This window comes from Ailuropoda melanoleuca, chromosome 12 (assembly GCF_002007445.2).
Source record: "Ailuropoda melanoleuca isolate Jingjing chromosome 12, ASM200744v2, whole genome shotgun sequence".
Classification (NCBI taxonomy): Eukaryota; Metazoa; Chordata; class Mammalia; order Carnivora; family Ursidae; genus Ailuropoda; species Ailuropoda melanoleuca.
This window is the reverse complement of record NC_048229.1, coordinates 7,139,685-7,151,530: the sequence shown is the minus strand read 5'-3', so window position 1 is coordinate 7,151,530 and position 11,846 is coordinate 7,139,685. Positions and strand designations below refer to the sequence as shown.

The 11,846-nt window shown below is 50.7% G+C and overlaps 1 protein-coding gene across 1 annotated transcript; it reads right to left on the bottom strand.

The window, feature by feature from the left end:
• Positions 1–114: 114 nt before the first annotated feature.
• On the bottom strand, positions 115–10,971 carry MORN3 (MORN repeat containing 3). The gene is made up of 5 exons (XM_011226100.3): positions 10,306–10,971; positions 5,797–5,954; positions 4,148–4,307; positions 1,030–1,214; positions 115–770 (listed from the first exon to the last, which is right to left on the bottom strand). The coding sequence occupies exons 1-5, from the start codon at positions 10,583–10,585 to the stop codon at positions 693–695; spliced, it is 861 nt and encodes a 286-aa protein (XP_011224402.1). The 5' UTR covers positions 10,586–10,971; the 3' UTR covers positions 115–692.
• Positions 10,972–11,846: the final 875 nt, after the last annotated feature.

Sequence of the window (11,846 nt, the reverse complement as noted above, 5' to 3'; positions counted from 1 at the left end):
GAGACGCCCTCTTCTTTCTCCCCCAGGGTAAAACCGTGCAGCCTATGGGAATGTCTTCCCTCCACCTGAAGTNGGCCCCCCCCCCCCCCCCCCGTCCCAGTCACACACCACAAGCCCTGGGCCGATGCCACCAGGTTCTCCTTTATACTCTTGCTTCAGGAATGGTGACGGACAATGAAGGCTGTAACAAGAGGGTCCCCAAAGCCAGCTGGGGAGAGGACAATCCAGTGCTGGGAGGAGTGAGGTGCCCTCTGAGGTGCCAAGGGTGTGCCCAGAGTCACCACTCACTCCTCGTGCAGAAGCCACACCGGTTTGAGCAGTTGGGTGACGGGCTTGAATTTCTCCAGAAGCTCTGGTGTGCTCTCTGGGGGCAAGGGGCTGGTGGGAGCTGGCGGCCCCAAGATGCCGTACCAATGCCCCCTCCTCAAACCCCACTTACACCCACACCTGGAGGGGCTAGGACAGATGTGCAGGTGTACGCCTGGGGCAAACCACCTTACGGGCGTTCAGGAGCGAAATGGTCTTCAAGGAAATGAGTTTTGAAGGGGAGGAACCAAAAAGAACCAACTGGATTCCAGGAGGCAAGAAACCTACCCTCTGGTCCTGCCCCTGAGTTCCTTGGCCAAACGAGACCCCAGGAGCTGCCTCAATCGCATCAGAGGCTGGAAAGCATGCCTGCCCTTCACCTGGCATCAATCTTCTTCTTCCTCTGTCTTCTTGAACATGGCCAAGGCTTCCTCCAGCACGCCATCAGGGTCTAGAATTTGGATCTGGAAGGAAGCAGTAAGGGGTTGAATTGGGAAGCGTGGAAGGCCCAGGCTGCCAGTCTTCGGGGTGCTGCCTACTTTGGAGGTGCTGTCTGCCTTGTGGGATGCTGCCAGTCTCTGCGGGGATGCCCTGACTGAAAACAAAACCCTGTCTGTTCCCTGGCGGGTCTGGGCTAGGCCTGTCCAGGCTGGATGTGGCTGCGGGGGTGCTGTTTTCTGTCTCTCTGGGTGTGGCCACAGGACCCTGGTGGGTGCTGCCCACCTTAGGAATGGGGAACTGGGTGGGCTTAGGGGCCTCATCGCGTCCAAAGTCAATCATTGTGCCACACTTGGCCACGTTGTCCACCCAGAAGCCTTCAAAGAGCTGACCGTGGTCCAGGTGGAAAAAACGACCTGACCCATTCTTCATACCTCTCTGCCAGTAGCCCTCGTAGCGGTTGCCGTTCTCTGGGGGAAAGGACAGGATCACGTGAGTGCTGGGCACGCCTAACAGACCAGACTGCCAGGCTGGCCCCTCCAGATGCCCAGGTCAACACTGCGCCCACGGGGAAGCCAGTTGACTAGAGTGCCTGGGCTGGGCTGGCTGGGGTCTGGGAGGACTGACCTATAGCCATCCAAGCCCCCCCCCGGGGGGGGTGTCAGTGACTTCCAGAATCAGACCCCGTCCACGTCTCGCCTCTACAACTTACCTGAACTTGGGTGAACAACGTCATTTCCTATTTGTAAAAAAAAAACATAGCTAATAATATGAATAGGCAATGTTTGTCCAGCACTCACTTTGTGCCTGGGTCTTTGCTATGTTTCTGACCTCCCTCACTCCTCCTAAAAACAGTTCTATGAAGGATAACCGACTCCATTTTTACGGATGGAATTTGAAAAGCTCAGGGAGTCTGATTGACTTGCTCAAGGTCACAGAGCTAGGACGTGGCAGAGACAAGATTTGAAGCCAAGGTCTGTTCATCCCAGGAGCCCATGCTCTTAATCATGAATTCACTCTCTTGCTTGGCTGACAGTGGTGGTGGCATAAAAGGAATACTAATAAAGCTAACGCTTCTCCGCTCAGACCCGTACAGCCATGTGATCTTGGGCAAGTCACTTAGCCATTTTGTCTCATTTCCTCATTTATAAAATAGGGATAACAGAGGCACCTACCTCATAGAATTGTTGTGGAGATTAATAAATCGATACATGGAAAGGACTTAGAAGAGTACTGGATAAACTCTAGATGAGAGGTCAGCAAATTTTTTCTGTAAAGGGTCAGACAGTATTTTCAGCTTTGTGGGGTACAGAGTCTCTGTCACAACTCTGCCATTGCAGCGTGAAAGCAGCCTGGACAATATGTAAATGGATGAGCAAGTCTGGTGTGCCAATAAAACTTTACTTACGATAACGTATGCTGAGCAGCATTTGGATTTGGTCCAAGGATTGCAGTTTGCGGACACCTGCTACATACAAGTATGAGCTAATAATATTGTTGAGCCTTACTATCACGTGTCAGGCACCATGATCAGCGCTTTCCACACTTCATTTAACCTTCTCAATAACCTCAGTTAAGTTGTATTTTTATCCTTACTTTACAGATGAGAAAACCAAAGCACAGAGAGTTTAAGCAAATTGCTTCAATTTCATGTAGCTAGTAAGAGCTTGATCCAGGATTCGAACCCAGGCAGTCTGGCTTCAGTGTCCAGACCACTAGAAATGATGCACTTAGAGCCCTTACACTATGTGTGGCCACAGCAGGTGCTCACTAAGGGCAGGCTGTTACTAGTAGATGCTCACTGAAAGCAGCCACAGAGTTGGGTGCATGGGGGATTGAGAATGACAGACAGGAGTGGCTGGCTTAAACCCTCCTCAGCTGATCTAATGCCTCAGTTTGGCCAAATCTCATTGGAAGTTGGAGTCTTGAGTTGTCAGGAAACTGGGCTCAGGTTTGTGATCTCACCAAGAGCACCTACTATGTGCCAGGCCCTGGGGAAACAATGGGGAACAAAATAGATATGCAGTCCAGGTCACAGTCTGGAGAGACAATGACACTATCTTTATAGATAGCCTACTATGTGCCAGACCCTGTTCATAGTACCTACAAAATGGGTACTACTATTATTCCCATTTTACAGGTGAGGTAACTGAGGCACGGAGAGGAGGAAGCTTGCCCAAGGTTACACACCTAGTGCTAAAAAGGAAAGGAAGCAGGTGCTGAGTCTAATGGGCAGAATGTGCATTAGTGGAATGAACAGGGAAGGCCTCTCTGAGGAGGAGACAGTGCAAAGGTCTGGAGGATCCTCTTTCTACTGCAGGAAGAGAGAACAGCAGTTCAAGGGCCCAGAGGCAAAAAGTGTGGGAGGAACTGAAAGAAAATGAGTAAGGCTGAAACTGAGGGATTCTCAGGGGAAGGGGGTGGGAGGCACTACTACGGGACTGCAGACCCTGCAGACCACCGTAAGGGTTCCGAACTCTGAGGGTAGGAGGGAGCTATGGAAAGGTTGCAAGCAGGTTAGCGATAGGGTCCAATCTGTAAAAAGTTCATGCTGGTTGCTATGCAGAGAATGGATTAAGTCCAGACGCTAAGACTGTTTACTCATGACTCTTTGCTCTGTCTAGGAATGTTCTTCCCTAGCTCAGCGCTTATCAGGCCCCTTCTCTTCCTTCAGGTCTTCTGTTCAAATGTCACTTCTTCAGGGAGACATTCTCTGACCCTAAGTCAGTCTAAATAGCCCCTGTCCCCAACTCCTCTGTCATTCTCCAACACAGCTTCCTATTTTAAAGGCATATTCCTTAGCACTTTTTTTTTTTTAAGATTTATTTATTTGACAGAGATAGAGACAGCCAGCGAGAGAGGGAACACAAGCAGAGGGAGTGGGAGAGGAAGAAGCAGGCTTCCAGCGGAGGAGCCTGATGTGGGGCTCGATTGCAGAACGCCGGGATCACGCCCTGAGCTGAAGGCAGACGCTTAACGATTGAGCCACCCAGGCGCCCCTCCTTAGCACTTCTGACGTCACAATGAGCAGGCTATGTTGACCTTGAGCGAGGGACTTAACCTCTCTGTGCCTCAGTTCATATGTGAAGTGGGGACGGTCAGAGTACCATTTAACAGAACTGTAGTGAGGATTAAATGAGCTCAGTGCTGTGTAAGTGTAGGCTGGGATTATTATGATTGTAAGAAAATGTCTTAATTGTTGATGTGTCTTGTTAGGCTCCCCCTTTAGATTAGAAACCCCCTGAGGGCAGGGATCTGGTCCTATCATTCCCCAAAACCAAAGCTCGTGGGAGGCTGGGCGGGGCCAGGAGGGGGCGTGGCCACACAGGACCAACCGGGGGTTGCCCTCAAGGCGTGGCCAGAAGGCCATTGGGGCGGGGCTGGCTGGGGGCGGGGCACTTACTTTGGCGCAACATGCCCTCCCCGTGCGGCTTGTCATTCAACCACTGGCCCTCGTAGGTGTCGCCGTCGCTGTAGTACATACGGCCCCATCCGCTGCGCTGGTTGCCACACCACTCACCCTCGTAATACTCCTTGGGTCCAAAAAACTGAATCCCATAGCCCTGAAAGCACGAAGATGTCCCGGTTCACGGTGCCCCCACCGCTAGGAAAGCCACCCCTCTCTCCCCTGGCACCCAAGCCACACACTTGGACTACTTCCCTGCTTTCTCCCTCGGCTCTACATCCCAAACTGATGGTCGTGCATTGAAAAAGCTCCCCAGGCTGTCCATTCCCCTCCACCCCTTTGCTACTACCTTCGTGCAGCCCGCCACCATTTCTCCCCTCCTCACTGGTCCCCCTCCTCCACGCTCCCATCCTCCCCTCCACACGCATCTTCAGGGAAGCAGCTAGAAGGATCTTTACATCGCTCATCTGATCACGTTTGCCCCTTCTCCTCAGTTCTGATTTGACCCTCTTAGAAGTCGCAGATGCCTCTGGGAATCAGATCAAAGTCATGAACTTTCTCCATAAAAATGAACACCACACTCAGTGTCCAACCACCGAGAATCATGGACTCCCTGTAGATCACACCTTAAGGAAGTTGGGTTAAGCAGCCCAAGTCTACCCCTCAAAATCCTGATTCCCCCAGGTAACTTTCAAGGCCCTCATCTACCCCTCCCCTCACTCCCTCTCCTGTGGGCACACACACCTTGCTGTTTGACATATTCTTTGCTTCTTCTGACTACTTTGCTATTTCCCCTTCTCCTTTTTTCCCTCCCAGGTCAACTCTTTGCACCTTTTGGTATTCCTACAGGAAGCTTGCCCTGAATTTTCAGTTGCTCTGGGCTCCCTGGGGAAAACTCTATCCTAACACATACAATAGTACGTGAATTGTTTATTTTGGGATCTCTCTCCCTACTGGCCAATAAACAATTTGAGTGAAGAGATCACGAAATCCTGAGCTCTACCACTTGCCAGCAGCGTGTGACCTCAAGCAAGGCACTTCACCCCTCGGGGATTCTTTCCTTATCAATAAAATGAGAATGATGATGGCGATGGCTTTGTGAGTTGGATGAAGCACCATATGCGACAATCTGGGATATGGGGAGGGTTCAGGCATTTCTGGGTTGAGGACAGCTGGCTTCTACCTCCCGGACCTTCCCCTCTTGTCCTGTGGCCAAGGGTGTGGCCTCTGCTATCTTGCTCCCACTTTTCCTACCTGCTTCGTGTGCTGGTCCAACAAAAGGGGGATTCTCAGAAAGGAATGCCCAGCGAAAAGAAAGCCAGGAAATGAGTGGGGCAGATGGGGGAGGAGACTTGGCCCCCACACAGCCTGGCTGGTTTCTTGTGCCACAGGGCTTCATGGGCTCCTCCCCAGGCCCTCTCCTCCTGCTTCCCGTTTCCTGGGTTTTGTTCTGAGAAGCCTGGACGATTTCCCACCCCTTCCTTCTCCCACGCACACAGTACTCTTGTCCTCCCTCCTCAACCCTCCTCCCTTTTCTCACAGGCCTCTCTGACTGCTCCCCCATACACACACATCCCCCCCACACACACACACAGAGCCTGCTTTCAGCCTGACCCACACCCCAGGACATGACTGGAACCACTAACCGATTTTTTATCGTCTTTCCACCAGCCAGAGTATACTTTCCTGTGCTTTCCCATCTCTTGGTCAGGAAAACTGAGGGTGCCATAGCCATCTCGCTTCCCAAACTTCCAGTCTCCCTCATAGATGGCTCCTTTCTTCTTCCAGATCTGTCTTCCTTTTCCTGATGACACACAGATGGGCCAACACTGCAGACAAGGCAGCCATGGGGCTGCAGGGGCATCTGCCTTGGCCTCAGGGGCCCCTAGAAGACTTGGTGAACTTCTCAAGGGCTGGGCCAGGGTCTGTGCCTCATCCCTAGACCCCCAGCACCAGTGAAAACCCCAAGAAAGTTCCATTTCTACAAAGAGCAGTTCTCCAGCCCTTTGCCCTGAAGCCATATTGACACAGCAACCCCCAAGCAGAAATCTGCCTCTTCTTCCTAATAATAATGAGCTTCATCTCTTAATAATACTGAAAGGTTACACCAGGTGGCCAGAATTTCTAGAAAATGTTCTGCATATTTCTTCAGTTCTCAGAAACACACATGGAGACCTATATCCTGCCACTCCAGCCTCACTGTGTCTTCCATTCCCAACTTCCAGACTGCCCTCCAACCAGTATGGCCTCCATGCTGTTCCTGGAACCCACCAGATATGCTTCTGCCTCAGGACCTTTGTACCTGCTTGTCCTTCAGCCTGGAATGCTCTTTTCCAAATATTCAGTCACTCCCTACCTCCTGCAAGTCTCTGTTCAAATCTATTTTCTCAATGAGGCCTGCCCTGACTATCCCATATAAAATCACAAGCCTAGCCTACCCCCTTACCCTGCTCTGTTTCTTTCCATATCACCTATCAACTCCTAACATATCAGACAATTCACTTATTTATCATTTATTGTCTATTGTCTAGCTCTCCATGAGAATGTTCACTCCATGAGGACACAAACTTGGTCTGTTTTGTTCACCGCTGTATTCCCAGCACCGAAGAACAGTGTCTGGCAAGCTGCAGGTAACCAATACATGCTGAACAAAGACGTTTGTTGAACAGAGGGATGAATAAAATATTTGTGGAGTACCTATATGGGCTAATTCATGTCTTGGTCCTTAGTAGCTCAGGAACAAATCCAGCATTGTCCCTGTGAGCTTTTTAAATCTTGGGCAAGTAATTTAACTCCCTGGGCCTCGGGCTCCACATCTGTAAAACGGGGATGAGACTATCTCACAGTGTTGTTCTGATCACTAAATTCATTAATATCAGGAAAACACTTAGAACAGTGCCTGCCAATGCGAAAGATGTTACCAACTATTTGTGCCCTTGAGGTAGAGCCCTCACCCAGTTTTTCTACCTGTTATTCTTTTAGTTTTATTTCTTTTGGGGAACCAGCCCCTCCTGAGCTCTCAATCCCTCAGGTTTGCATGGATCTGGCTCCTCCCTCTGGCAACTCTAGTCAACCAGCTCGGGCCACTGTGATTGGTTCAGTGAAGGGCACGTGACCCAAGTTGGTCCAATGAGACTGTTTGCCTCTGGGAAAAGGCAAATTTACCACCTCTTACAGAGCTCTGTGTGGTCCGACCCCCTGGTGTGCCCGCTCTCTCCTTTCACTCTTTCTGCTCTGGGCACACGGGCTTCTAGTCTGTTCCTTGAGCAAGACTTAATACCGCCTCCCCAATCTTTCCATTCTGATGCCCTTCTGCGGGGCTAATCCTTAACCTTGTGCGCTCAGCTCAAACATCGCCTCTCTCTGTTCTCATGGCCACTTTCATGTCTCCTCTCTGATCCCCTTCGTATCCTGATGCCACCACTTTTATTTTTATTTTTAGTTTTTTGAAGTAAAATAGCCTTGTTTTATTATGTGGAGACTATATATAAACAAACCACCCACTCTGAAAACAGCAGGTTATGGCTTTTCCCAGGGCCCTCAGAAACCTCTGGGAGACAGTTCCTTCCCCAGAGGGGTGTGTGTGTGTGTTGTGTGTGTGTGTGGTATGTGCGTGTGGTGTGTGTGTGTGTGTGTGTGTGTGTGTGTGTGTGTGTGTTTCATCTAGCCACATGCTCCTCCTTGCCTAAAACCTTAAACCCTGTCTCCAGCTTCTCTGGTCCAGGAGGAGGCATAAGCCAGTCACTCAATCTCCATCTTACTCCTCTGCAAGGAATCGAGGAAGGCTTGCCACTCTGCTGGGTAAAAACACTTATAGACGTTGGTCTTATTCTGAGTCTGTTTCAGGATATCTTGACAGTAATTCTCCTCATCCCGGGCCATAGTTTTATAGTCCTCCCCCTGGTTCTCCATCACGTAGTGTATATAGGCAGTGAGGTCTCGAGACAGCATGTTTGCTTTGTTTTCTGGGAGGCTGGCTTCTGCCTCTGGGTCGTTTAGAATGTATAGACTGATGCCATCACTTTTAGCCATGTGACACTCAGTAAGTCATTTCCTCTCTCTGAGCCCCAGTTTTCTCATCTGTAAAATGGGATATTACTTATTGTGCAGGTTCTCTGTGAGACTGGAGCTCCCTGAGGGTTGGCATCATGCCAGATGCCCAGTACAGGGCCTGGCATAGGCCAGGAGTGCCATAGGGGTTAGCAGAGTGAATGAACCAGCAGTGCAGGGAACCACTGACCACCCGAAGCTTGCCCTCTGTGATGATGACTCTTTTGAATGCTTCCAGTCCTCTTGTACCACAGCGACCCTCGTCAGCTTGTTCAAAGGCACGTCTTGAAGAGAGCGGAGTCTGGGACTGGATTCTCCCACAGCTCTATTTTCTATAACCTCACCCCCAATCAGCTCTGTGCCTCCAGGGTCCTAGGGGAGGCAGTACTCACACCGAAGGAGGGCTCAGAGGGCCATGTCAACCCACAAGTTCGTATCACAGGTGGGGCAGCTGAGATCCAGAGAACAGGAGATGGCTTACCCAAAGTCAAACACTGGGGGGGGCCAGCTTTGGAGTGCTTCGAGATGAGGATAGTTCTGAGTAGTGTGATCCCTGCAATGCCCAAGGCTCAAAGAACACTCACAGACCCTTCTGCACACACCCTGCAGTACACTCTTGTAGATGTCATCTCTTATCTTCACCAATAGGCATTTTCCCATTTTACAGAATGGGACACTGAGGCTCAGAGTGTGGTAATTAGTCATTCAAGGTCATAGTTGGTGAAGCTGAGATTCTGACCCAGGTTTCTGGACTCCAAAGTACTTAACTCAGGAAGGCAGGAAAGAAAAGTGGTTAATAGCATAGAGTCTGCATTGCAAGACAGGAATAAGAGGTCATGCCATCTTTTTTTAATAAAAACTTGTTTTTCTCAGGGCACTTGGCTGGCTCATTCAGAAGAGCACGTGACTCTTGATCCCAGGGTCATGAGTTCAAACTCCATGTTGGGTGTAGAAATTACTTAAATAAATAAAACTTTTTTTTAAAGATTTTATTTTTAAGGGGCGCCGGGATGGCAGAGTTGGTTAACCGTCCAACTCTTGATTTTGGCTCAGGTCATGATCTATCTCAGGGCCATGAGACCCAGCCCCACATCAGCCTCCATGCTCAGCACGGAGTCCACTTGAGATTCTCTTTCCCTCTCCTTCTGCCCCTCTCACTCATGCTCTCTCTCTCTCTGAAATAAATCTTTAAAAAAAAGATTTTATTTTTAAGTAATCTCTATACCCAACATGGGGCTCAAACTTACAACCCGGAGATCAAGAGTCATATGCTCTACTGACTGAGCCTGACAGGAGCCCCTAAATAAATAAAACTAAAAAAAAAAACCAACACCACTTGTTTTTCTTCAGCGTTTAGTTTGTGTCACAAGGAACCCTGTGCCACTTGCCGGTTAAAGTTGCAGTTAAAGTGGGGCGCCTGGGTGGCTCAGTCGGTTAAGCGTCTGCCTTTGGCTCAGGTCATGATCCTGGAGTCCCGGGATCAAGCCCCACTTCGGGCTTCCTGCTCAGTGGGGAGTCTGCTTCTCCCTCTCCCTCTGCCCCTCATCCTGCTTGTGTGCTCTTTCTCTCTCTTGCTCTCTCTCAGATAAATAAATAAAATCTTAAAAAAGAAGTTGCAGTTCAAGTTAAAGCCCCAGCTAGTCCTGTGTGTGTGTGTGTGTGTCTCCCTAACCCCCTGCTGGTCAGACCCCCACATCAGAGCTGTTTGAATCCCCACTGTGAGCTGGTTTGGGGAGGCACCTTTTCCTCCTGCTAGCCAGCCCCATGTTTAGCCCAGGTGTCAGAGGGTAGGGACTGGCCTGGAGTCCCTAGAACCCTGGCCGTGGTTACATTTGGTATTTCAAGACCACTTTGTCCCCTGCTGGTCCCTGAGGTCTTTGCTCATCCGAAGTCAGGGCTGAGTTTAGCTCCAGAGCCCCAGCATGTGGGGACCCCTGGCTGGCCCAGGTCAGTGGCATTCACCCTTTGAGGGAGCCTGGGGGACACATCTTACGTCCCCAGTGAACTCTGCCAGTGACTTCCTTGGCCCCAGTCAGGTTCTAGTCACCCACCATGGCCCAGACTCCACACTAGTCCCCCTGGGCCCCTGAAAGTCTCCCACTCACCGTGCCTCATGTTGTCCTTCCATTCGCCCACATAGCAATCACCATTGACAGCGTACACCTGGTGCCTCAGTCCGTTCTTTTGGGCCTTCCGGTCCCACCCCTTCCACAGGGGCTCCGACTTTTGCAAGCGCTTGGAGATAGGCATGTTGGCTGCTCCTGTAGGGCCAGGGGGTGCTGGCAAAGGGTTAGGGATATCAGGGGCTCGGTGTGCCCCTAGTAGTGCCAGGATCCTGGAGCTTCCTGGGGAGGTGCTTGTCTGAGCCCGAATGACATGAGTCATGTGTTTCTGAGTCCCCGGGGCAGATGAGCAAGCAGTCCTTTAGGGGTGACCCTTCCGTGCTGGACTGACCCTTGTCTGTCACCTCCTTTGCATCTCTAGGGCCCCGCTGAGTTGGGTCTGATGACATAATTGCTTGGGAACCCAGGGAAACCAGTAGGGGAGGGGGGTTTGTGATGGCATCAGGAAGAAGCCCCCCCCCCCAGTGGTTGACAGTCACATATTTAATAACCAGTATGACCAATCAGAGTGGGTGCTGGTCCTAAGGCTAGAGCTTGGTCTGGAGGCCCCAGTGGTGAGCACTGGGATCCACTGCAGGAGTGGTGCAGGCTGACCAACCACACTGGCTGCCACCTATTTTGACAATCATGCCCAGGAACAGGGTAAGGCACTCCTGGCAAAGAAAAGAGCAGAGGCAAAAGCTGGGAGGAAGGAAACAGTTTCAGGTCCTAAATTAACGTTTTTCTTTTTTCTCCCATTTCCTAGTACCACCTATACAATGATGACTCTTTATATATAAATTAATTCACTTTAAAAAATCAATATATTTATCCAAGAAAGAGACGACATATCATTACTATAAATGGAAAACCAGTATCAGATACCCTAAGGGGAAGGCACTGTAAAAATAAAAATACTATAAAGAAACCACCTTAAGTCTTAGCTAGATATCGTGGCTTACAGTTGAGATTGGCAAATGTTCAGAAGGGTGTTAATGCCCCAAACTGACACTTTCTCCTTGGTTTATTCAGAAGTGTAAGAGAACCTAGAACCTAAAAACTTTTTTATGATGTCACTGGGTGTTACTTAACGCCTCATCAGTGTAATTTAAAATCAACCTCTGTCCCACTCTTTCTTGGGAGCAAGGGTTCTGCTCAAGAGGAGGCTGCGGTCTTAACACGTGAGCTACCGACAGGAAGAGAAAGCCTTGCGAGGCGGGGAGGCCGGGGAGTGGGGGCGGACGCTGCCCGGTTGTTTTGATTCTAAATAACAATAAATTAACCACAATGGAAGGTGGAGAGGCGGAGCCCAGACGGCTGGGGGCCATCCCGAGCCCCCACCCCACCCGCCGGCGCCAGCTCACCTGCGCCGGCTCACCTGCGGGGCGGCACCTGGATCCGCAGCCCCCTGGACCCGAGCTATGGGGTCGCAACCTCCTGCCTGAATAACGGAGCGCAGCGCCGGCTCCCGCGTCCCTGGCCCGGCTGGGGTCGCTATGGCAACGCGGGGCCCCAGCAAAGCCCGCGGCAGAGCCCGCCCCTTC